This window comes from Haliotis rufescens, unplaced genomic scaffold (assembly GCF_023055435.1).
Source record: "Haliotis rufescens isolate VD_foot unplaced genomic scaffold, xgHalRufe1.0.p SCAF_23, whole genome shotgun sequence".
Classification (NCBI taxonomy): domain Eukaryota; kingdom Metazoa; phylum Mollusca; class Gastropoda; order Lepetellida; family Haliotidae; genus Haliotis; species Haliotis rufescens.
In genome coordinates this window covers 8,679,512-8,707,042 of record NW_025963924.1, presented here as the reverse complement: position 1 = coordinate 8,707,042, position 27,531 = coordinate 8,679,512, and the positions used below count along the sequence as shown (strand labels likewise).

At 37.7% G+C, this 27,531-nt stretch overlaps 3 protein-coding genes across 3 annotated transcripts; all 3 read right to left on the bottom strand.

Moving 5' to 3' along the window:
* Positions 1-1,768: 1,768 nt before the first annotated feature.
* Positions 1,769-5,912, bottom strand: LOC124151813 (toll-like receptor 4). The gene is made up of 2 exons (XM_046524454.2): positions 5,872-5,912; positions 1,769-4,694 (listed from the first exon to the last, which is right to left on the bottom strand). Exon 2 carries the CDS (start codon positions 4,606-4,608, stop codon positions 2,155-2,157), a length of 2,454 nt encoding a protein of 817 aa, XP_046380410.2. The 5' UTR covers positions 4,609-4,694; positions 5,872-5,912; the 3' UTR covers positions 1,769-2,154.
* Positions 5,913-12,989: 7,077 nt separating this feature from the next.
* Positions 12,990-17,205, bottom strand: LOC124151809 (toll-like receptor 4). The gene is made up of 2 exons (XM_046524449.2): positions 17,149-17,205; positions 12,990-15,958 (listed from the first exon to the last, which is right to left on the bottom strand). The coding sequence occupies exon 2, from the start codon at positions 15,870-15,872 to the stop codon at positions 13,389-13,391; it is 2,484 nt and encodes an 827-aa protein (XP_046380405.1). The 5' UTR covers positions 15,873-15,958; positions 17,149-17,205; the 3' UTR covers positions 12,990-13,388.
* A 4,095-nt stretch (positions 17,206-21,300) lies between these two features.
* LOC124151811 (toll-like receptor 4) lies at positions 21,301-25,582 on the bottom strand. The gene is made up of 2 exons (XM_046524451.2): positions 25,547-25,582; positions 21,301-24,231 (listed from the first exon to the last, which is right to left on the bottom strand). The coding sequence occupies exon 2, from the start codon at positions 24,157-24,159 to the stop codon at positions 21,676-21,678; it is 2,484 nt and encodes an 827-aa protein (XP_046380407.1). The 5' UTR covers positions 24,160-24,231; positions 25,547-25,582; the 3' UTR covers positions 21,301-21,675.
* Positions 25,583-27,531: the final 1,949 nt, after the last annotated feature.

Genomic DNA, 27,531 nt, shown 5'->3' with positions numbered 1-27,531 from the left:
ATATGGATAGGGTTTTGTCACTTCTGCTTATCAGATCATGTACTAGTATATATCTGGAGGTTAAGTTAAACACCTTGGCCAAATTCCCTTGTTTGGAGTATGCTAATCCGAGCACTAATTCCGATTCACACGCATAAAGAAACAGATCAGGGAGGGGAGCACAATTGGTGCCCATGGGGATGCCTATACATCCAATCCCCACATTTCACATAATTCTTATTAATCTCGGAATAATGAGGTTTTTGAGAACCCACACGGTATTAATTCCGCTTGTCTCAAATACGTTATGTGAATATAACGATAGCCCTTCCTTAATTATATCGAGGAATATAGTTCATCTTTGTAACAGGGATTTGGAAGTACATTTGCTGGGATCTTCACCAACCCATTGCGTGCCGTAAGAGTCAACTATGCATGTCCGTAAGAGGTGACTCACGGGATCGGGTGGTAAGACTGGCTGACTTGGTTGATGCATGTCATCGTATCCCAACCGCGTAGATCGATGCTCCTGATATCAGTCAGTGGATTATCTGGTCAAGACTCGATTATTTACAGACCGCCGTCATATACCTGGAACATTGCTGAGTTCGGCGTTAAACAACAAACAAACATTTGCTTGACTCTCTTTCTGCGGGCAGTACAAAAGAGGAATGAACATGTATTTGGGTTTTAAAGTCAAGTGAAACGCTGATAGCACAAATGCGTAGTTTCGACAGATATCGGAACACAGGAACTTGTATAACTAAGAATGTGGTAGTACTACATATGATAAGATACTCTTGAGAGAAGCAATTAAGCAGTTAAACATTTCACAGAACAACGAACTGAATTACCCTTACTGTTCACTCGTCTACCTGCAACTTTGTATTGATTGTTAAAAAAAGAATAATGCAAAGTTTATGCAAATAATTCTATATTCAGTAGAAAATGATAGTTAATGTAAGGTCAGTTTCCTGATGTATTTACATTTAACATTGGTCTATTGAAACAATGAGTTAAACTTTAAGAAAGTGCAGCTTGGATAAATAATGGGAAACGTGTTCGAGGAAAATCTGTCAGAAATTGGCCAAAAGACAATGAAGGAAACTTGTAGTAATTTACTAAGACAAACACAAAGGACACTGCTATCTTCCAATGCAGGTGTTGATGATGATGATGATGATGATGATGATGAGAATGAAGATGAGGATGAGGATGAGGATGAGGATGATGGAGATTTAATTAAACCTTCCGGAGGAACCGATTTCACACTCGGAAGCAGGTGCTGCTCTTTGACCTTTGACCTTTAACTACACCTCCAAGGTACAAGGCTGTGTCAAGGTTCAATTAAATTAAAACAAATTAGATATTCCTCGGATTTGACAAAAGAATGTCCGAAAAATATAATTGTTTAGTTCTTTCTTTCAGTGAAAATGGGTGTATGTATTGAAGCACAGACAGAAATGCTTCTGTTTAGTACAAAAGTTCCTGGTTTCCTCAAGGTCAGTTCTTAAGATTCTAAAGTTAGTTTTTGAACTGTTGTGTTATGTTTACAGAATAACTCGATCGTAAACAAAGGCGTAGATTACAGTTAATGGTGTTGAATGGATGAATGCTGCTGCCATGAAGAATTACAGATTTTGTTTGTATTTATTTTCTAACAACGATAAACGATATCATCTGCAATGTGTGTGAACTACAATGATTGTTTTGCATGCTTCGCCAGGGCCAAATAAAAAACTCAGCACACATTGTATGAAAGAATAATATCTGTTTAATAATTGTTGTACACATAGTTTATTTGAAACAGTATTAAGACTCATAATTATCATATCACAAATATGCATAACATAATTCATATAATAAAAAAGAGAGTATAATTAGCTGTATTTTCTCATTGCAAGTAACCTGTATTACAGTTGGGTGCAGTATCGAAATCTAAAAGCATAGTGGCGGACCAAATCTACAAGGAAACACATGCACCAAATTCGAAGCTGCAAGTTAAATTTTAGACAGGGATCGACAACACTGTCGGCTGTGGTAAAAAAGCTCTTTAATTTAAGAAGGTGTCACAGTATGGATCGTGATGTATTTAAACACTATATAAACTGCCTTGGCACACCATAAATATATGGCTAAATCTATATTCAATCAAGGAGTGACATCTGCTGTGTCTCAGTCGACTTTGTTAACAGTGGTAATAGATTCACGTAAACTGTTCCAGAATACAACACTGCCATACACATCTGTGTTGTACTCCAAGTAACAGTTGGTGGACAACATGACTGCCATGTCCTTGGGTAGATCCTTCATGTCAACAGGCTCATACAGCACCACCAGCACGATGTTCTGTCTCCTGGAGACGCCCTCCATCCGCGCCATGTTGTACTCAAAATCACACCAGTGACTCTTCAGGAAAGCTGGAGACAGAACAATCAAGGTCTTGCGGCTGTTCTGTATTGCGTTGACAATGTTTGAAGCAATAACCTCCCCTGGAAGAAAGTCCCGATGATGAATGCACAATCGAAGTCCAGCTTTGTCTTCCAGTTCCGATATCATTCCCTCTATAACTAAGCATCTGTCTGTGTCTGCATATGACACAAAGGCATCATATTGGTACTCCTGGTCATCTTGGTCAGTATTCTCCAGTTCCCGATACTTTCTTCTCCCGACATAGTACAGGTATTTCAGTTTCCACCTATGTCGATACCCTGCACCTAATCCTATTCCGACCATTATTGTCAAGAGAATAGACATTGTCATGACAGTAGTAAGACCACTTGAACGGCATTCTTTATCCAAATTGATAATTATGGAATCTAGGTTTCTCAAATTGTTCATCTCCCCATTTTTCATAAGACACGTCATTGATTCCATGTCTTCGATGTTATCAGCAAGTCTGTTCATCCAGAGAAGGGATTCGAGGGAAGAGCATATGCAGGTAAGTGGGTTTCCTCTCAGACGGACAGAAACATGTGATAATGTGTCCAGTTCTTGAAGAATGTTTACAGGCATTTTGAGGAGGCCATTATGGCTTACGTCAAATAATTTAAGATGCGACAAGTGTTTGATTTGAGCATCAATTGTTCTTATACTGTTGCTATTTATTCTGAGATACTGTATATTTGTAAGATTTCTAAAAACAGCCTTTGGTAAGTATTTGATTCTGTTTTGAGATATATCCAAATCTGTCAAGTTAACCAGTTGACTAAAAGTATCACCCTTGTCATCTTCATCTATCATATTTCCAAGAAAGTTTCTGGAAAGGTTGAGATGTTTCACAAAAGCAAAGAAACTTGAATCGAGCCACTCCAAGATATTGTCAGAGAAATCAAAATGTTCAACGTTTTCAAAACCATGGACCTGTCCCCTTACAGAAGTAAACAAATTACCGTTCAGGGAAATGCTTCTCAAATCGTTTTTCATCACATCACCGCCAAAGATTCTATATTTCAGGCAACAGAATGATAATTTCAAGACTTGAGGGTTTGGTGGAAAAAAGTATTTACTCGGCCCTGTCACACGACTGGAAGGGTTCTCCAATATTTCCATGTGTGAGATATCCAGAATTCGGAGTGACTTTGCTTGAGACATTTCTGACAAGTATGGACCAAGGTAAAACCTATTCCTTCTGGCCACCAGCATCTCTAGAGTTTCAGGTAAGTTCAGCATGGTTCCTTTTTCGAAGTCAATGAGTCCATTGTCAGAAATGTGAAGTTCCCGCAGTGAGGTATTCTTTAAGTGAACAAAATCGTTTCTCCGCAGTTGATAACATGATCCAGATAATGGAGAAATATGGTTCATTTTCAGGATTTGTATGGAGGAATCACGGAGTCCATACGTTGCCTTGCCAAATTCATGAAATCCCAATTCCCAATTTTGTGACACGTCAATTGTATGGATACGATAAAAAGAAGAAAATGTTAAGGATTCCACCTCACGGATTTGGCAGAAGGTCATGTAGAGATATTCCACATTCGGTACGTTTATAAAGGTTGAGTTTTGTAAAGTCAGTTTGCAATAGTTAGTGTATGGCGTGAAGGCGAGAAGAGAAAGTTTGATAAGTTTGGCAAATCCTGGTCCAAAGTCTGTTGGATGACCATCGATGTAAAGGTGAGTAAGTTGAGACAGATATTGAAACGAAACATCAGGGTAGGCTATACGTTGACTGTCATCTCCAGGCCATGTTGTCATCTGATTGAACTGTATGTTAAGAACCTGAAGTTTATGTAGTGGCTTGAAGAGATTGGTTTTGTAGGTTTTTGAATTTAGTTTTAGATCGTTGAGTTTTAAGCTCAGATTGACGAGGTTGTCAAGACCATGAAAGGCCAGTTCATGTAGGCTAACAAGAGAGTTTCTCTCAATATATAGATATTGAAGATTTCTCATTGTTGAAAATGCTTTTGGTCCTATTGTCTTTATGTTGTTTCCATTGAGAAAAAGCATTGTGGTTGATGTTGGTAAACCCTTGGGAACGCTTGTAAGATTCTGGTTGGAGCAGTTCACATATACTTGATGATGGTCGTAGGTACAATTGCAAGGGGGACAACCCTGACCATAAACCATTGCTATCAGTAGGATGTAGCATACACATTTGAATATGAGCCGTGACGGTTGTAGACTTGCCATTGTTGTAGTAGCTTTGACGCCCTATGGAATCTGATTTGGCAGAAATTGGAGACTGTTCGTTCTCTAACGTTGATGTTTTATATGTTCTGAAAAGATATGTTGATTGTATGTTTTAATTCAGATGTAACCACTGTCAGTTTGTTGAACTAGATTCATAATCGTTGCTTATCTGGTAATATCTACTTGTGGATTATGGCCAAGTTAAGGAAGGTGAATTACATCGAATTACATTGATGGGTCGCCATGGTCCAACATAAGGAATGAAAAACATCGTGTTTGCATAAACTTGGATTAAAGAAAATGCCCAGATATAGTATGTCAGAACAGAAGTCCTTTGAAGAGAAGTTTGTAATTTTGAGTACGTGGAATATAGATACAACACCCCTGTGCTTGAACCATATAACTGGGAAATATATTCTGTCATTAATAAAGTTAAATGAATATGTTTCCATTGGCCTTTCTCAATAGAGTTGGAGCATTTTGCATGATCAGTTACAGATTTTCCCGGGTACTTTTGCAAGAGTAAACACACGTAGACTTTAAAAGACAACGTGGTTGGTGTACATAATAAACTTAGCTTAAATAAATAGATCTGACATGTTTATAACAAAAACTAACAGGTTCAACTCTATTATGGATCGGCATATTTGAAATCATATAAAAGACTCAATCAAGGCATGGAGCATCATGTTTACCACAATTAAGTATACAAATAAGTTTAGTAACAATTGTGCTCGTTTGTTTTGTTTAACGCCGCACTCAGTAATATTCTAGCTTTATGACGGTGGACTGTAAATAATTGAAACTGGACCAGACAATTCAGTAATTGATATCATGAGCAACAATATATACGGTCGGGGTATGGAGACTGACCAGCCGATTCATCTGAGTATCATCTTACGACTGACATAAAAGCTGCTTGGGGATCTATTCTAACCTCGTACCCTTCGTCTTCTTACAGTATTGGCATTCACAAATGAAAATGGTACATCCTTAATATTACAGTAACAATAATAATAAAATAATTAGCTGGTAATACAATGATAAAGCCTTTTGCTATTGCGTACATAATCAACTTATTTACAAACAGGAATGATCCTGCTATATCACTGATAATTTGTCTGGCAACTCATCTACGATTACACATAAACATGTTTTACTGAAGAATAATGTTTGGGGTGTCATTTTATGATTTCTAAAGTAGTGTTTGCTTTGGGATATTTCTTGTTTCAGCGTTTGTATGAGAGACTAATTTGTACTTACCACAAATGACGTCCAAATGATGCAGACGCGTTCACTTGACTATTGGAATCAAATTAAACATCCTTGTTGCTGGCAGTGTAGTCCGATCTCGAACTACTTAACCCTTGTAGTTTGAAGCAAAAATAAGAAAATCGCTTCCAATTGGCAACAGCTGTGGTTGCCTGCAGGGGACTATTGTCAAATCTCCCACCAACAAGATGGGATTTGTGTTTTTCTTTAAGATAGTTAAATGTTCCCAGGTAGCGCTGATAATTCCTGATATGAATGAGAAAGTTGTGTTGAGCCCCGATGGGTTAACGTTCAGTGTGTTGTTACAGCCATCAGTTCACACTGACATTGTTGTGTAATTTTTATACATATGTCTGTAGAGTGTGAGATATATCACTGAGTATGTTCAGAAGTATAGTTTGATTTTTGACTCTCGTAGTATGATGTACCTTACACCTAAACACAAGGACATTTGCAAAACTGAACTGAAAACTGACTTGAAATATATTTGAGATAATTAAGATATAACTGCCAAATATCGGCTCTTGTGCCGACTTCGTGCCCTCTGCCCTCATGTTTTATGGCAGACATGTGGGAGATATTTCCAAGTTTGACGCATCAGTGGCCAAAATGATGTCCGATGGAATTGACGTTTGTTGACTTGTGACATGTTCCAGCGTTTGTTCAGGTGAACAATTGACTTACTGTTGCGTGTGCTTGTGAAGGGGCAGGATAGACTCACCTTTTCGCGAGGATACGACATCATCACTATTTTATAGTACATCATAAACACATGCTTATAATAAAGTCGGAATCGTAAAGTGGATGGGTGACCGTGATCGGCTGCTTCGTTCCTGAGTTTTTCAAGAGCCTCGGTCCTGCCCAACACCGAAACACGTAACACATGTGGTGTGTGACTTTGGGCAAATGACTTTGTTTGAAATATGCCACTGTTCAGCCAGCAGTGAAAGGGTAGCCTCTAATATGACAATGTGGCCGTTAACCTTTCAGCACATCACAGGCAACTTAGGTCGTATATATACTTCCCTTGGAGATGAGAATGGCCGGGGTAATAATGTGTTTAATAGTCAGGCTTGGTCGAAAACGACAAAGACCTTCGGTTTTCGTCCACGTTCCCGAGATCGTTTGAAGTTTTAATAGTTATTAAATATATGATTTTTTATTATTACATACACGTCTTGTATGTAAAAACTATGTTTATTGTACGTATAAGATCAATTAAATGTTTCATAGTAATATTTAACAGTTATAGTTAGCTCCAGTGATCGTCTCAAATAGTCCCGCGATCTACTGGTGCTTACGTCATCAAAAGTTGGGTAGTTCATTCCGAAATTGTTTCATGCTCTAAATATACTAAAGTAAATATATTTATTCCAAAATACTTTCCTTGACATGTTATTGGGTAGATTACATCCATCCTAGTTAATGTCACGTCGTATATTTAGTGTTTAATCGCATTCTTCTCGCTCTAACTTTTGGCGTCTTCTGCTACATGCATTTCCGGAAGTGACGTCATAACAAATATAATCTCGTTCCAAATCAGTTGCAGAAATAACAGACTCAACGTAAGTTGTAGTTTTTGGCCCAGCGAGTTTTTAGAAATTTTATAATGATTCCATAGACTATTTTACAGTTTTTTAATAACAATTACCGTGCAGCATTATTGGCTCTGCCTTTGCGCATAGTAATTATTCTTTTTCGAGAAGATTAAATAAAATTTGTAGAAATTAATTATCTAGAATCTAACTGTCAAAACTGACAAGCGTTAAAAATAGAGCACGACTTGCAGTTAGTTCATGTACATATTGAAATTGTAACTGTCATTATCAATAACAACAACAACAACAACAACAACAACAACAACAACAACAAGTAAAGATTTCAGTTGACTTTTATTATTTTTTATAGTTTTCTTTTACATCCGTTTTAACAATATCTCTTTGAAACTGACGGTTGGGATGGGACTGAAAACATCCTGACAACCACGTTTTCCCCACCCCCAACCCGTTCCAATGTGCTTTGGGCATGATATTCAGGATGGAGAAAGTGACATACAAATGGATTATTATTATTATAAATAAACTCGCTCATATCATATACAGTAAACTAGTACGTTTATAACGAACACGCTTATAACGAACTGACGGATATAACGAACTTACTTTTTTCTTCCGACTATTTGTTTTAGTTATACTGTGTATATGCTTATGACGAACGAAAACTAATGAACCCTTTGAGTTCGTTAACTGTACACTTAATTGGACTTAATACTTTAAAAATCAGTTTACCGACGACCTTTAACTCACAGACATTGCTCCTTCATGGAGGTATGTATGCACATTTGTAATTGTTGTGACTAAGTTGGTTCACTGGGTGCATTCATCGTTAACCATAGATAATTTTTTGTTTAAATATACAAAATAAGCAGTAACTACTAGAAGCTCGACAATGGGACAATGCGACAACGCGTCATTTTGATGAAATGGCACATTGTCTCATTGGCGTTCTTTGTTAGAATATGCAGTAATTATTACAAGTGCGACACTGTGACAACATATATTTTGATGAAATGGTGCATTGTCGCATGTCGTGCTTTGTTAAAATATGCAGTAATTGTTACAAGTGCGACAATGCGACAACGCATATTTTAATGAAATGGCGCATTGTCGCGTTGTCGTGCTTTGTGAAAATATACAGTAATCATTACAGGCGCGACAATGCAACAACGCATGTGATGAATTGTCGTATTGTCGCATTGTCGCGTTGTCGCGCTTTGTTAAAATATTTAAATATGCAGTAATCATTACAGGCGCGACATTTTGATGAAATGTTGTCGCACTGTCACGTTGTCGCATTGTCGTGCTTTTCCAAAACGAAGCTAGTGCTCTTTTGTACCGAATGTGTGATTTAATTTGATTGGCTGAATGTGAACTGGCTCTTAATCTTATGAATACAAAGAGAAAGCACAGTATTCATTAGAATCCACTTAAGTTCAGCCGACAATTCGGCATTTACGAAGTAGTATTTGATGTTGTATTAACAGAAACCTCCACCCATTAGTTAAGAATCGACAGTCATTTCATTGTTGCCGATGACGTCATATCGTATTTTGTGTTGATATATCGCTTTAATTGACCAATCATTCTTTAGAATAATGCACAAATGCATTTAGACTGAATAATACTGCTTGAAAATATAGGTCTTTAGATGTGCCTTGAATGATAGGAGTGATGGTGAGAGCTTTGGCACTGTTGGTAGATTGTTCCTAAGTGTTGAAGCACAGTATTCGAATGATCTATGACCCAAAGCTTTCAAGTGGGATTCTTGAACTTGCAGCAGGTGTTCACTTTCAGAACGGAGAGATCTAAATGGCTTATTATATAGGCAAAAGTTCCATCAGATACAGTGGGGCTGATTCATTCAGTAGTTTAAAATAAATTCTAGCTTTGAGAGGCACCCAATGCAGCGACATCAGAGAAGGAGTCATTGGTGTCCATTTTGAAGTTCCAGTAACAATGAGTGCAGTTGTGTTTTATCCGTGTGTCATAGGCATAAACAACATGTTTTTCAATTGTATATCACATTGTCACCATACTCAGACCAACTCTTGTTGGCATATGTTCATGTTTGACACACGATATACCTAGGTGACTCTTCAATAATGACGCTGAGTATGTCATCTCGTTATTAATCATATTGCCTGTACCTAGTTTTTTAACTGTTAAAAGTGAAGCAAAATATGCACGAACAACGTAGTAAGTGGTGGCAGAGCGATATTATATATTTACGAAAAGTCTATAAGTCAACAGTACATATTTGTGAATGCTGTTGAAAATGTGATTATTGTGACTATCAGCTAGAGATTCATCACCATAGAGAATATTTTGCATTGTACATGTACTTCCAGCTGTTATAATGTTAGTGAACATGACATTTCTGGGACTAGTGTGTTTGGGACATTCAAGAAAGACGTGTATATTGTTTTCACATGGATTTCCACAAGAGAAGGTAATATTTGTGTGTGATTTTGAAGGCGTTTTAATAAATGTCATATCCTTTCCACAAACCAAATCTCGCAGTTTCTAGACCAGGATGTAGTCATGCCGTAACAGTACACATGCATGAGTCACAGACTCTGACTATTATTTATGCAATAAGAGAACTACTGGTCCTTTCATCAAAATATAAGCGACAAAACCATATTCATAAGAAAGAGTGAGTGAGTGAGTGAGTGGGTGAGTGGGTGAGTGAGTGAGTGAGTGAGTGAGTGAGTGAGTGAGTGAGTGAGTGAGTGAGTGAGTGAGTATCCTTTAACGCCGCTTTTAACAATATTCCAGCAATATCACGGTGGGTTTCACCAGAAATGGGCTTCACACATTGTACCCATGTCGGGAATCGAACTCGGGTCGGGACGAGCGAACGCTTTAACCACTGAGCTACCCGACCGCCCCTCATAAGAAAGAGACAATTGTACGTTTCCGACGATATCATAAGCATGTGTTTATGAATTACTATTAAATAGTGATGATACCATGCGTTCGCGAAATGGTGAGCGTATCCTGCCCCACCGGTGGCACCCATCACAAAGACATGCAAAAGCAATCATTTTGTCATACCGTAAACCTTTTTGAATTGTGAAAGCTTTACTGAGGCCTTGAATGTTGTAACCCTGACCAAACAAGTTTTGAACAAGAGTCGTATGAGTAAACTCTTTAAAGACTGAGCCAATTCCTCACGCGCAATCTCACGTGACCTCACTTGTTCCTTCCCCACCTGTGGCACCCATCACAAAGACATGCAAAAGCAATCACTAGGTCACTACTGCATCAATTTTTTAAATGTACTCCGCGTGTCTAACGTAAAACCTTTTGAATTTTGAAAGCTTTGAATGTTGTACCCTGATCAAAGAACTTTTGAGCAAGAGTCGTGTGACAATCTTTAAAATCTTGGTAGAAAGAGCATGCTCGATTGCACCGTAGAATGTGAAATGTAGACACCAAAGGCTGGAGATACTGGAATATTGCTCGACATAAAGGGAAAGTTGACAGGTGGAAAGTGGAAATTATCCCTCTTGTCATACAGTCCTGTGGATATTTTTGGCTGTTCGAATCTCAATGCATTAATCTAATTAGGAAACAGAGGAGACAGTTTCACTCGTCTCTTTTATGTTTAGTTCCGGTGGCTAAATTAGTGGAAGGTAATTGGCTATTTGACCATTACTGAAAGAACACCTTTTCACAAACACGTGGTATCATCACTATATGATAGTGATTCATAAACACATGCTCATTGTAAAGTCGGAATCGCATAATCGACTCAACTTTTAGCAGAGATTTATTGTGAATATGTAAAGGGTTTTGTCACTTCTGCTTATCAGATCATGTACTAGTATATATCTGGAGGTTAAGTTAAACACCTTGGCCAAATTCCCTTGTTTGGAGTATGCTAATCCGAGCAGAAATTCCGATTCACACGCATAAAGAAACAGATCAGGGAGGGGAGCACAATTGGTGCCCATGGGGATGCCTATACATCCAATCCCCACATTTCACATAATTCTTATCAATCTCGGAATGAGGTTTTTGAGAATCCACACGGTATTAATTCCACTTGTCTCAAACACGTTATGTGAATATAACGATATAGTCCTTCTTTAATTATATCGAGGAATATAGTTCATCTTTGTAACAGGGATTTGGAAGTACATTTGCTTGGATCTGTGAAGATCCGGGGAAGAATAGGTCTTCACCAACCCATTGCGTGCCGTAAGAGTCGACTATGCTTGTCGTAAGAGGCGACTCACGGGGTCGGGTGGTCAGGCTGGCTGACTTAGTTGTTGCATGTCATCATTTGCAAACTGCGTAGATCGATGCTCCTGATATCAATCACTGGATATTTTGGTCCAGACTCGATTATTTACAGACCGCCGTCATATACCTGGAACATTGCTGAGTTCGGCGTTAAACAACAAACAAACAAACATTTGCTTGACCCTCTCTCTGCGGACAGTACAAAAGAGGAATGAACATGTATTTGGGTTTTAAAGTCAAGTGAAAAGCTGATAGCACAAATGCATAGTTTCGACAGATTTCGGAACACAGGAACTTGTATAACTAAGAATGTGGTAGTACTACATATAATAAAATACTATTGAGAGAAGCAATTAAGCAGTTAAACATTTCATAGAACAACGAACTGAATTACCCTTACAGTTCACTCGTCTACCTGCAACTTTGTATTGATTGTTAAAAAAAAGAATAATGCAAAGTTTATGCAAATAATCCTATATTCAATAGAAAATGATAGTTAATGTAAGGTCAGTTTCCTGATGTATTTACATTTAACATTGGTCTATTAAACAAATGAGTTAAACTTTAAGAAAGTGCAGCTTGGATAAATAATGGGAAACGTGTTCAAGGAAATGTTGTTAGAAATTGGCCAAAAGACAATGAAGGAAACCTGTAGTAATTTACTACGACACACATAAAGGACACTGCTATCTTCCAATGCAGGTATTGTTGATGATGATGATGATGATGATGATGATGATGATGATGATGAGGATGATGGTGATTTAAGAAAACCTTCCGGAGGAACCGATTTCACACTCGGAAGCAGGTGCTGCTCTTTGACCTTTGACCTTTAACTACACCTCCAAGGTACAAGGCTGTGTCATGGTTCATTTCAATTGAAACAAATTACTTATGCCTCGGATTTGACAAAAGATTGTCAGAAAAATATAATTGTTTAGTTCTTTCTTTCAGTGAAAATGGGTGTATGTATTGAAGCACAGACAGAAATGCTTCTGTTTAGTACAAAAGTTCCTGGTTTCCTCAAGGTCAGTTCTTAAGATTCTAAAGTTAGTTTTTGAACTGTTGTATTATGTTTACAGAATAACTGTAAACAAAGGCGTAGATTGCAGTTAATGGTGTTGAATGGATGAGAGCTGCTGCCATGAAGAACTATAGATTTTGTTTGTATTTATTTTCTAACAACAATAAACGATATCATCTCCAATGTGTGTGAACTACAATGATTGTTTTGCATGCTTCGCCAGGGCCAAATAAAAAAATCAGCATACATTGTATGAAAGAATAATATCTGTTTAATAATTGTTGTACACATAGTTTATATAAAACAGTATTAAGACTCATAGGTATCATATCACAAATATGCATAACATAATTCATAAAAATAATAAAAAAAGGTATAGTTAGCTGTGTTTTCTCGATGCAAGTAACCTGTATTACAGTTGGGTGCAGTATCGAACACTAAAAGCATAGTGGCGGACCAAATCTACAAGGAAACACATGCACCGAATTCGAAGCTGCAAGTTAATACATAGACAGGGATCGACAACACTGTCGGCTGTGGTAAAAAAGCTTTTTAATTTAAGAAGGTGTCACAGTATAGATCGTGATGTATTTGAACACTATATAAACTGCCTTGGCACACCATAAATATATGGCTAAATCTATATTCAATCAAGGAGTGACATCTGCTGTGTTTTAGTCGACTTTGTTAACAGTGGTAATAGATTCACGTAAACTGTTCCAGAATACAACACTGCCATAGACATCTGTGTTGTACTCCAAGTAACAGTTGGTGGACAACATGACTGCCATGTCCTTAGGTAGATCCTTCATGTCAACAGGCTCATACAGCACCACCAGCACGATGTTCTGTCTCCTGGAGACGCCCTCCATCCGCGCCATGTTGTACTCAAAATCACACCAGTGACTCTTCAGGAAAGCTGGAGACAGAACAATCAAGGTCTTGCGGCTGTTCTGTATTGCGTTGACAATGTTTGAAGCAATAACCTCCCCTGGAAGAAAGTCCCGATGATGAATGCACAATCGAAGTCCAGCTTTGTCTTCCAGTTCCGATATCATTCCCTCTATAACCAAGCATCTGTCTGTGTCTGCATATGACACAAAGGCATCATATTGGTACTCCTGGTCATCTTGGTCAGTATTCTCCAGTTCCCGATACTTTCTTCTCCCGACATAGTACAGATATTTCAATTTCCACCTATGACGATATCCTGCACCTAATCCTATTCCGACCATTATTATCAAGAGAATAGACATTGTCATGACAGTAGTAAGACCACTTGAACGGCATTCTTTATCCAAATTGATAATTATGGAATCTAGGTTTCTCAAATTGTTCATCTTCCCATTTTTCATAAGACACGTCATTGATTCCATGTCTTCGATGTTATCAGCAAGTCTGTTCATCCAGCGAAGGGATTCGAGGGAAGAGCATATGCAGGTAAGTGGGTTTCCTCTCAGGCGGACAGAAACATGTGATAATGTGTCCAGTTCTTGAAGAATGTTTACAGGCATTTTGAGGAGGCCATTATGGCTTACGTCAAATAATTTAAGATGCGACAAGTGTTTGATTTGAGCATCAATTGTTCTTATACTGTTGTTATTAATTCTGAGATATTGTATATTTGTAAGATTTCTAAAAACAGCCTTTGGTAAGTAATTGATTCTGTTTTGAGATATATCCAAATCTGTCAAGTTAACCAGTTGACTAAAAGTATCACCCTTGTCATCTTCATCTATCATATTTCCAAGAAAGTTGTTTGAAAGGTTGAGATGTTTCACACGATTGTCAATAGCAAAGAAACTTGAATCGAGCCACTCCAAGATATTGTCAGAGAAATCAAAATGTTCAACGTTTTCAAAACCATAGACCTGTCCCCTTACAGAAGTAAACAAATTACCGTTCAGGGAAATGCTTCTCAAATCGTTTTTCATCACATCACCGCCAAAGATTCTATATTTCAGGCAACAGAATGATAATTTCAAGACTTGAAGGTTTGGTGGAAAAGGGTAATTACTGGGTGCTGACACACGACTGGAAGGGTTATCTTGTCTGACGTCTGTACTCTCCAATATTTCCATGTGTGAGATATCCAGAATTCGGAGTGACTTTGCTTGAGACATTTCTAACAAGTATGGACCAAGGTAAAACCTATTCCTTCTGGCCACCAGCATCTCTAGAGTTTCAGGTAAGTTCAGCATGGTTCCTTTTTCGAAGTCAATGAGTCCATTGTCAGAAATGTGAAGTTCCCGCAGTGAGGTATTCTTTAAATGAACAAAATCGTTTCTCCGCAGTTGATAACATGATCCAGATAATGGAGAAATATGGTTCATTTTCAGAATTTGTATGGAGGAATCACGGAGTCCATACGTTGCCTTGCCAAATTCATGAAATCCCAATTCCCAATTTTGTGACACGTCAATTGTATGGATACGATAAAAAGAAGAAAATGTTAAGGATTCCACCTCACGGATTTGGCAGGCGGTCATGTAGAGATATTCCACATGGGGTACGTTTATAAAGGTTGAGTTTTGTAAAGTCAATTTGCAATAGTTAGTGTATGGCGTGAAGGCGAGAAGAGAAAGTTTGATAAGTTTGGCAAATCCTGGTCCAAAGTCTGTTGGACGACCATCGATGTAAAGGTGAGTAAGTTGAGACAGATGTTGAAACGAAACATCAGGGTAGGCTATACGTTGACTGTCATCTCCAGGCCATGTTGTCATCTGATTGAACTGTATGTTAAGAACCTGAAGTTTATGTAGTGGCTTGAAGAGATTGGTTTTGTAGGTTTTTGAATTTAGTTTTAGATCGTTGAGTTTTAAGCTCAGATTGACGAGGTTGTCAAGACCATGAAAGGCCAGTTCATGTAGGCTAACAAGAGAGTTTCTCTCAAGATATAGATATTGAAGATTTCTCATTGTTGAAAATGCTTTTGGTCCTATTGTCTTTAAGTTGTTTTCATTGAGAAAAAGCATTGTGGTTGATGTTGGTAAACCCTTGGGAACGCTTGTAAGATTCCGGTTGGAGCAGTTCACATATACTTGATGAAGGTCGTAGGTACAATCACAAGGGGGACAACCCTGACCATAAACCATTTCAATCAGTAGGATGTAGCATACAAATTTGAATATGAGCCGTGACGGTTGTAGACTTGCCATTGTTGTAGTAGCTTTGGCGCCCTATGGAATCTGATTCGGCAGAAATTGGAGACTGTTCGTTCTCTAACGTTGATGTTTTATATGTTCTGAAAAGATATGTTGATTGTATGTTTTAATTCAGATGTAACCACTGTCAGTTTGTTGAACTAGATTTATAATCGTTGCTTATCTGGTAATATCTACTTGTGGATTATGGCCAAGTTAAGGAAGGTTAATTACATCGAATTACATTGATGGGTCCCAATGGTCCAACATAAGGAATGAAATACATCATGTTTGCATAAACTTGGATTAAAGAAAATGCCCAGATAAAGTTTGTCAGAACAGAAGTCCTTTAAAGAGAAGTTTGTAGTTTTGAGTACGTGGAGTATAGATACAATACCCCTGTGCTTGAACCATATAACTGGGAAATATATTCTGTCATTAATAAAGTTATATGAATTTGTTTCCATTGGCCTTTCTAAATAGAGTTGGAGCATTTTGCATGATAAAACTGGAGCATTTAGCGTGATCAGTTACAGATTTTCCCGGGTACTTTTGCAAGAGTAAACAAACGTAGACTTTAAAAGACAACGTGGTTGGTGCACATAATGAACTTAGCATAAATAAATAGATCTGACCTGTTTATAACACAAACTAACAGGTTCATCTCTATTATGGATGGCATATTTGAAATCATATAAAAGACTCAATCAAGGCATGGAGTATCCTGTTTACCACAATTTACTATACAAATAAGTTTAGTAACAATGTTTTGTTTAACGCCGCACTCAGCAATATTCCAGCTATATGACGGTGGACTGTAAATAATCGAAACTGGACCAGATAAGTCAGTAATTGATATCATGAGCAACAATATATACGGTCGGGGTATGGAGACTAACCGGCCGATTCATCTGAGTATCATCTGACTGACATAAGCTGCTTGGGGATCTATTCTAACCTCGTACCCCTCGTCTTCTTACAGTATTGGCATTCACAAATGAAAATGGTAAAACCTTAATATTACAGTAACAATAATTATAAATTAATGAGCTGGTAATACAATGATAAGCCTTTTGCTATTGCGTACATAATCAACTTATTTACAAACAGGAATGATCCTGCTAAATCACTGATAATTTGTCTGGCAACTTAGCTACGATTACACATAAACATGTTTTACTGAAGAATAATGTTTGGGGTGTCGTTTTATGATTTCTAAAGTATTGTTTGCTTGTGTGTTTTGGGATATTTCTTGTTTTAGCGTTTGTATGAGAGACTAATTTGTACTTACCACAAATGACGTCCAAAAGATGCAGACGCGTTCACTTGACTATTGGAAACAAATTACACATCCTTGTTGCTGGCAGTGTAGTCCGATCTCGAACTACTTAACCCTTGTAGTTTGAAGCAAAAATTAAAATCGCTTCCATGTAGCAACAGCTGTGGTTGCCTGCAGGGGACTATTGTCAAATCTCCCACCAACAAGATGGGATTTGTGTTTTTCTTTAAGATAGTTAAATGTTCCCAGGTAGCGCTGATAATTCCTGATATGAATGAGAAATTTGTGTTGAGCCCCGATGGGTTAACGTTCAGTGTGTTGTTACAGCCATCAGTTCACACTGACATTGTTGTGTAATTTTTATACATATGTCTGTAGAGTGTGAGATATATCACTGAGTATGTTCAGAAGTATAGTTTGATTTTTGACTCTCATTGTATACTGTACCTTACACCTAAACACAAGGACATTTGCAAAACTGAACTGAAAACTGACTTGAAATATATTTGAGATAATTAAGATATAACTGCCAAATATCGGCTCTTGTGCGGACTTCGTGCCCTCTGCCCTCATGTTTTATGGCAGACATGTGGGAGATATTTCCAAGTTTGACGCATCAGTGGCCAAAATGATGTCCGATGGAATTGACGTTTGTTGACTTGTGACATGTTCCAGCGTTTGTTCAGGTGAACAATTGACTTACTGTTGCGTGTGCTTGTGAAGGGGCAGGATAGACTCACCTTTTCGCGAGGATACGACATCATCACTATTTTATAGTACATCATAAACACATGTTTATAATAAAGTCGGAATCGTAAAGTGGATAGGTGACCGTGTTCGGTTGCCTGGCTCCTGAGTTTTTCAAGGGCCTCGGTCCTGCCCAACACCGAAGCACACGTAACACATGGGCATGTGGTGTGTGACTTTGGGCAAATGACTTTGTTTGAAATATGCCTATGTTCAGCCAGCAGTGAAAGGGTAGCCTCTAATATGACAATGTGGCCGTTAACCTTTCAGCACATCACAGGCAACTTAGGTCGTATATATACTTCCCTTGGAGATGAGAATAGCCGGGGTAATAATGTGCTTTGAGCATGATATTCAGGATGGAGAAAGTAACACACAAATGGATTATTATTATTTTTATTATAAATAAACTCACCCACTCTCTCAAATTCGACGTGCCAGAACCCTATGAGCGTGTGTTCGAATTCCCAATTTATCCTGATTATGTTTTTTGTGTAAAGGACCAACATGACTTTCGACTTTCCTCCCTTATCTAGCTGACATACCATAACTGAAATACTGTAAAGGGGGGCGTTAAACAATACTCTGGAATTTTACAAAACTGTTTTTGCGATGTCTATATTTGAATCATATACAGTAAACTACGTTTAAAACGAACACGCTTTTATAACGAAGTGACGGATATAACGAACTTACTTTTTTGTTCCGAATATTTGCTTTAGTTATGCTGTGTATATGCTTATAACTAACTAAAACTAATGAACCCTTTGAGTTCGTTATATCCGAAGTTTACTGTACACTTAATTGGACTTAATACTTTAAAATTCAGTTTACCGACGACCTTTAACTCACATACATAGCTCCTTCATGGACGTATGTATGCACATTTGTAATTGTTGGGACTGAGTTGGTTCACTGGGTGCATTCATCTGTAACCATATAGATCATGTTTTGTTTAAATATTCAAAATAAGCAGTAACTACTAGAAGCTCGACAATGGGACAATGCGACAACGCGTCATTTTGATGAAAATATTTCTTTGTTAAAATATGCAGTAATTATTACAAGTTTTCACTTTCGTAAAGTATAAACGATTATTTATAGCGCCACATTGCGGCAAATGGCCAAAATGTCGCATTGTCACAATGTCGGGGCTTTGGTTAATTTTGACACTGTTTGCTTGTTTTTGGTAAGGGCAACGATGCGACAATGCTCGTTCTAGTATTCCATAAGATACGGAGGACGTTTCTCGGCAGTGTCAGCGACTTCATCTTGCACCATGTTCACGTTCCTGTAACAATGTGCAGGCGGTGACCAACTTCCCGTCTCGTCTTTTCTGTAGTATCTGTGAAACCGCTTTCTGTTATGTGAGACAGGTACATCGGTTTATGCGTGTATTTTTTAATTTCTAAAGCATATCATTCAACAGCACCTATTGGTTGAGAATCCACTTAAGTTCAGCCGACAATTCGGCATTTACGAAGTAGTATTTGATGTTGTATTAATAGAAACTGCCACCCATTAGTTAAGAATCGACAGTCATTTTATTGTTGCCGATGACGTCATATCGTATTTTGTGTTGATATATCGCTGTAACTGACGAATCATTATTTAGAATAATGCACAAATACAATTGTCGGCTAGTTAGTTTACAATTGTCTCTAACCTTATGGCTAATTTTGAAATTTCTGTTGTAGAGTGTATCTTAATTTCACCAACATGGACTGTTTCTTGGGGCTATAAAGAAAGTTTATATGTCATCGTTATTGCCTGTTTACCTTATTGCATACAGGAGTGACGTCATTGCATATTGAGTTATGACATAATACTGAATGTTAATCTGAAGAAGAATTTGTGTTGTAAGCCGAATTTAATATATGTCACCATTACATATTCAATCAGCCTTGTTGTTATCGATATAAGCCATGTCTTAACACTGCTCCACAAACACTGCAAGGCTTGACTTGTACGTCAAAGTTTTACAGTTTCTTAAAACATCCAATCGTTGTGACATGGGTATGTAAGTAATAAGTCCATTTATAATGCGCCAGATACCATTCACCAAACTACTACAGATTGCAAGAACTTCAACTGTACACGTGCAACCATCGCCAGACTGTTTGAACGTCATAGACTGACAGAACACAGGTCAGGGCAAGATCCGTCAGACCACAATGACGTCATGAGGCGGTAATCAACATCGTGCATTGGATACTTGGAGTACCGGAGCCCCTGCACTCGGCCCATATAACGTAATATACACTGTCATTAATACTTTTAGAGATAAGGTTTTTACACTTATGTCGTAACTAATAGTAAGTGGTCGCAGAGCAATATCATATATTTATGATCAATCTTTTAGTCGACAGTATATATTTTTGAATGTTGTTGAAAATGTGATAATTGTGACTTTCAGCTAGAGATTCTTTACCATAGAGAATATTTTGCATTGTACATGTACTTCCAGCTGTTATAATGTTAGTGAACATGATATTTCTGGGATGAGTGTATTTGGGACATTCAAGAAAGACGTGTATATCATTTTCACGTGGATTTCCACAAGAAGAGATCTTATTTTTGTGTGATTTTGAAAACGTTTTAATAAATGTTATATCCTTCCACAAACCAGAATTGTTTTTTCATATATTGCCTCATATTCGAAGCATGATGGCGAATGTTTTCGGAATGTTAGTTGACACCCTCCACAACATATCGCAGGAAGCATCAAACGGGTTAAAATACTTATTCTTATATTTTGAAAATCTATCTCGCAGTTTCTAGACCAGGATGTAGTCCTGCGAATCTACCGTAATAGTACACTTGTATGAGTCACAGACTTTGAGAATTATTTATGCAATAAGAGAACTCCAGATCCTTTCATCAAAATCCAAGCGACAAACCGATTTCACATTCGGAAGCATATGCTGCTCTTTGACCTTTGACCTTTAACTACACCTCCAAGGTACATTGTACAAGGGTGTGTCAAGGTTCATTTTAATTAAAACAAATTAGTTATGCCTCGGATTTTACAAAAGAATGTAAAAAAATATAATTGTTTAGTTCTTTCTTTCAGTGAAAATGGGTGTATGTATTGAAGCACACACAGAAATACTTCTGTTTAGTACAAAAGTTCCAGGTTAGTTTTTGAACTATTGTGTTATGTTTACAGAATAACTCGAACGCACACAAAGGCGTAGCTATAGGTTGCAGTGAATGGTTCTTTTGTGTTGAATGGATGAGAGCCGCTGCCATGAAGAATTACAATTTATTTTCTAACAACAATAAACGATATCATCTGCAATGTGTGTGAACTACAATGGTTGTTTTGCATCCTTCGCCAGGGCCAAATAAAAAAACTCAGCATACATTGTATGGAAGAATAATATCTGTTTAATAATTGTTGTACACATAGTTTATTTAAAACAGTATTAAGACTCATAGTTATCATATCACAAATATGCATAACATAACTCATATAATAATAAAAAAAAGTATAATTAGCTGTGTTTTCACATTGCAAGTAACCTGTATTACATTTGGGTGCAGTATCGAACACTAAAAGCATAGTGGCGGACCAAATCTACAAGGAAACACATGCACCGAATTCGAAGCTGCAAGTTAATACATAGACAGGGATCGACAACACTGTCAGCTGTGGTAAAAAAGCTCGTTAATTTAAGAAGGTGTCACAGTATAGATCGTGATGTATTTGAACACTATATAAACTGCCTTGGCACACCATAAATATATGGCTAATTCTATATTCAATCAAGGAGTGATATCTGCTGTGTTTCAGTCGATTTTATTTACAGTGGTAATAGATTCACGTAAACTGTTCCAGAATACAACACTGCCATAGACATCTGTGTTGTACTCCAAGTAACAGTTGGTGGACAACATGACTGCCATGTCCTTAGGTAGATCCTTCATGTCGACAGGCTCATACAGCACCACCAGCACGATGTTCTGTCTCCTGGAGACGCCCTCCATCCGCGCCATGTTGTACTCAAAATCACACCAGTGACTCTTCAGGAAAGCTGGAGATAAAACAATCAAGGTCTTGCGGCTGTTCTGTATTGCGTTGACAATGTTTGAAGCAATAACCTCCCCTGGAAGAAAGTCCCGATGATGAATGCACAATCGAAGTCCTGCTTTGTCTTCCAGTTCCGATATCATTCCCTCTATAACTAAGCATCTGTCTGTGTCTGCATATGACACAAAGGCATCATATTGGTACTCCTGGTCATCTTGGTCAGTATTCTCCAGTTCCCGATACTTTCTTCTCCCGACATAGTACAGATATTTCAATTTCCACCTATGCCGATATCCTGCTCCTAGTCCTATTCCGACCATTATTATCAAGGTAATAGACATTGTCATGACAGTGGTAAGAACACTTGAATGGCATTCTTTTTCCAAACTTGTAATTATGGAATCTAGGTTTCTAAAATTGATCTTCCCATTTTTCATAAGACACGTAATTGATTCCATGTCTTCAATGTTATCGGCAAGTCTGTTCATCCAGTGAAGGGATTCGAGGGAAGAGCATATGCAAGTAAGTGGGTTTCCTCTCAGACGGACAGAAACATGTGATAATGTGTCCAGTTCTTGAAGAATGTTTACAGGTATTTTGAGGAGGCTGTTATGGCTTACATCGAATAATTTAAGATGCGACAAGTGTTTGATTTGAGCATCAATTGTTCTTATACTGTTGCTATTTATTCTGAGATAATGTATATTTGTAAGATTTTTAAAAACAGCTTTTGGTAAGTATTTGATTCTGTTTCGAGACATATCCAAATCTGTCAATTTAATCAGCTGACTGAAAGTATCACCCTTGTCATCTTTATCTATCATATTTCCAAGAAAGTTGTTTGAAAGGTTGAGATATTTCACACGATTGCTAAAAGTAAAGAAACTTGAATCGAGCCTCTCCATTTTATTGTCAGAGAAATCAAAATGTTCGACCTTTTCAAAACCACGAACAGGACCCCCAACAAAAGATATCAAGTTTCCATTTATAGAGATGCTTCTCAAATCGTTTTTCAACACCTTTTCAGTGTTGGGGAAGTATAAACCCATGCAACAGAATGAAAGTTTCAAGACTTGAAGGTTTGGTGGAAAGGGAAATCCACCGTTCGACACATGACTTACAGGATCATATCTATGAAAGCTAAATGTCGGTCTTAATAGTTTTAGGTGTGAGACATCCAGATATTGGAGTGACTTTACCTGAGTCAGTTCCTCTATGTATGGACCTTCGTAAAACCGGTTCCATCTGGCCACCAACACCTTGAGAGTTTCAGGAAAATTTAAAATGGTTCCTTTTTCGAAGTCAATGAATCCATTTCCAGAAAGGTGAAGTTCCCGCAGTGAGGTATTCTTTAAATGAACAAAATCGTTTCTCCGCAGTTGATAACAAGATCCAGATAATGGAGAAATATGGTTCATTTTCAGGATTTGTATGGTGGAATCACGGAGCCCATACGTTGCTTTAGCAAATTCAGGAAATCCCAATTCCCAATTTTGTGACACGTCAAGTGTATGGATACGATAAAAGGGAGAAAATGTTAATTGTTCTGCATCTCTGATTTGGCAGTAGGTCATGTAGAGATATTCCACATGGGGTACGTTTATAAAGGTTGAGTTTTGTAAAGTCAGTTTGCAATAGTTAGTGTATGGCGTGAAGGCGAGAAGAGACAGTTTGAAAAGTTTGGCAAATCCTGGTCCAAAGTCTGTTGGACGACCATCGATGTAAAGGTGAGTAAGTCGAGACAGATGTTGAAACGAAACATCAGGGTAGGCTATACGTTGACTGTCATCTCCAGGCCATGTTGTCATCTGATTGAACTGTATGTTAAGAACCTGAAGTTTATGTAGTGGCTTGAAGAGATTGGTTTTGTAGGTTTTTGAATTTAGTTTTAGATCGTTGAGTTTTAAGCTCAGATTGACAAGGTTGTCAAGACCATGAAAGGCCAGTTCATGTAGGCTAACAAGAGAGTTTCTCTCAATATATAGATATTGAAGATTTCTCATTGTTGAAAATGTTTTTGGTCCTATTGTCTTTATGTTGTTTCCATTGAGAAAAAGCATTGTGGTTGATGTTGGTAAACCCTTGGGAACGCTTGTAAGATTCTGGTTGGAGCAGTTCACATATACTTGATGATGGTCGTAGGTACAATTGCAAGGGGGACAACCCTGACCATAAACCATTGCTATCAGTAGGATGTAGCATACACATTTGAATATGAGCCGTGACGGTTGTAGACTTGCCATTGTTGACACTGTAGATTTGCTTTCGCAGATAATCGAGACTAGTTATTCTCTGGCGTTGATGTTTTATATTTTCTGAAAAGATATTATGATTGAATGTTTTAACCCCTGTTAAAGTGTTCCTGTGGTTCCTGTAAGAATACAGAAACACATAATTGCTATTTAAACGTACAGCTGAATATCCCTCACTACAATGGTCATTTACCAATGAGTACTTGAGGAATGAGTGAGTGAGTGAATGGATTTAACGTCCCTTTGTTGTAGTTGTTTTCAAAACACTTTGATAAGGTTGTGACAGCCCAAAGATTCAAAATTGTGGCTGATCTGGTATTTGGTCCAAATATAAGCGGATCCTAGCCAAGTTAAGGAAGGTAAATTACATCGCCTTACGTGAAGGGTCCGCAAGGTCAAACATAATATATGAAATATATCATGTTCCGATAAGCTTAGCCTAAAATAGATTTTTGAGACGGAAATATTATATATCTCAATTGAATACATGGAATAGAATACTCCCTTGCTTAACCCATATGATTGTGAAATTTATAATGTCATTAATACAGTTCTATGTATGTTTTCCATTGGATAATTTTAATGGAGATGAAGCATTTAGCACGCTCCTTTCATTTTCCCCCAGGTACTTATGAAAGGTTAACTTTAAAAGACCTTGTTGGTGCACAAAATGAAGTTTGTATAAATAAGTAGTTCTGATCTGTTTTTAAAATCATTTGAATTAAGTTGAACTCAATCATGGATCGACATACTTGAAATCTAAAAAATAAACATACACTTAATCAAGGCATTGAGTACCCAAATAACTTTGGTAACAATTTTGCTCATTTGTTTGTTGTTTATCGTGGAACGAAGCAATATTCCAGTAATATGACGGTGGACTGTAAATTATCGAATCTGGACCAGACAATTCAGTAATTGGTATCATGAGCAACAATATATACCGTCGGGGTACGGAGACTGACCAGCCGACCAATTGAGTAGCTTAATACTACACACGGTGCCTGCTTAGGGCGCTAGTCTAACCTGGAACCCCATGGGTTACAATTGTGTTAAAATAAAAGTCTTCTTACAGTATTGGCATTCATGCATGAAAATGGTACAATCGTTACATTTCACTAATTATAAGTATTAATTACTCAATGTATAATACAATGATACTTTTGTTTCTTTTGCGCATGTAATCAGCTTATCTACGACCGGGAATGATCCTGGTAAATCGTGGATAATGTTTTCCATGCATTTTGTCCGACAGCCAAGCTACAATGTTTTACTGAAGAAAAATGTTCGTTATGTCGTTTTATGATTTCCCTCCTTGCTTGTGAGTTTTCTAATATTTCTTGTTTCAGGATTGTATGAGAGACTAATTTGTACTTACCACAAATGACGCCCAAACCATGCAACTGAGGTTCCTTGATTATTTGAATCAAATTTAACATCCTTGTCGCTCGCACGGCGTAGTCCGATCTCAACCTATTTAACCCTTGTAGTTTTAAACAGAAATGTCGCAAGCAAGCGTTGTGATTGACTGCAGGTGACTGCTGTCAAATCTCCCATCAACAACATGAGTGTTTTTAAAGAAAGTTAAATGTTCCCGGGCAGGTAGCGCTGATATTTCCTGGTATAAATGAAAAACTGTAACATTGTTGTGTAATATGTATGGATGTGTTTGTAGAGTGTGAGATATATAACTGAGTATGTTCAGAAATATAATTGGATTTCTTTCTCTCACAGCATGCTGTACCTTACACCTAAACACAAGGATATTTGCAAAACTGACCTGAAAAATATTTAATATTAATAAGATGTTACTGCCAAATATCGGTTCATGCTCCGCCTTTGTACCTTCGTGCTCCCTGCCCTCGTGTTTTATGGAAGACATGCGGGGAAACATTTCCAAATTAGACGCATCAGTGGCCAAAATGATGTACAATGCGATTTACCCATTTTGACTTACCTTTGCAAGTGTTTGTGATGGGCGGTACAGGTTGGGCAGGAACTTGGTATCATCCCTGTTTTGTAGTGATTCATAAACACATAATTATAATACGGTCGGAATTGTGCAATGGACTTTGCGTTCAGCAGATATTTCTTATCATTTTGAAAGATAATTATGCTTCAGACCTTTTAAAAAAAAAATTGCCTGTCACACAAAATCAGGCTCACAGTTTAAAGAAAAAAGTATCTGGTTTTGCAGGTAAAACTGGAAAAATATCTTATCTTGATACAAAATCCCCCCACCCCCAACCCCTCCCCCAAGACATACAAGTAGAGCTGAAAAAGGAGTTTAATGGCAAACGATGCCTGGAAAGGGGTATTTCCTTGGGCTAGCACTGTAAGGCTGGCATGAATCCGGACACACACACGCGCAAGCACGTCATTTTAATGTGAAATAATCTTAAACGCCGCGATAAGCCCCATTCCACCTCACCGCGCTTCAACTCATTTTTTTAAAAAGCAATTATAAAAAGGGAAAAATATGCAAATAAATAAAATGAGGAGCAAAACAAATTAGTTATATTATACCGAAGAAATGAACTCTACTTGCGCTTAGTCAGCACTCAAAGAATATGTCTACATGGTTATATTTTTAAAAATTGATTTAATTTAAACTTTTAAATTAAAAACAACAACATCCGTATATTACAGAATTGCTGATGGGTACCTTAGACACCATATCTTTTAAAACCAATAAGTCTGCTTTTATATTTGCACAAATATACAACATTTTAAACATGGTGGGGGGCGTGTGATTATTAAGTCATTTCTTACCCCAGTCTCTATTGAACCAAGTTATATTTACACAAAGCTACCCAACGCCGGATTACTTTTTACAAACTGTTGCAGGAATGAGTGATGGTTAAATATTCAAATTTAGCAACAGTTATTTCAATTTTCAGTTACTTAAAAACAAACTACTGTATTTTGCGCCCCAGAGTTTATGAAATTAAACCCTTCCTTATTGAAAATGAGATTTCTTATGCATGTTTTGTCACTTTTATACATTTGTACAATTATAGGGTTGGGATGATGCGAAAATACCAATCTCATGAAAATCAGAGATTTTACTCGGAGATGATTTGTGTCCATTTGTATGGCGCCAAACTCCATACCAGCTCGTGTGCTCATGGCGCTTACATTTTTACCCACAGCCACAGCCAATGGATCAGCGAGCACTCGATTTGCATTCTCAGCTCCCTGGGGAGTATACAACCCAAGCTGCCTGTGAGGCGCTAGAAGGGTAATAGCCTCGTTACCATCTCATCCTACCGGGTACCCACTCAGTGATTGGTGAAACAGAAGCATATTTCGTACAAAGTTACTTGCCAAAGGAGACACCACGTGTGGTACATGTGCTTCAGT

Excerpts from the sequence above, each read along its gene's own strand:
- LOC124151813 (XM_046524454.2), bottom strand. The coding sequence starts at position 4,608 with ATGGCAAGTCTACAACCGTCACGGCTCATATTCAAATGTGTATGCTAC.
- LOC124151809 (XM_046524449.2), bottom strand. The coding sequence starts at position 15,872 with ATGGCAAGTCTACAACCGTCACGGCTCATATTCAAATTTGTATGCTAC.
- LOC124151811 (XM_046524451.2), bottom strand. The coding sequence starts at position 24,159 with ATGGCAAGTCTACAACCGTCACGGCTCATATTCAAATGTGTATGCTAC.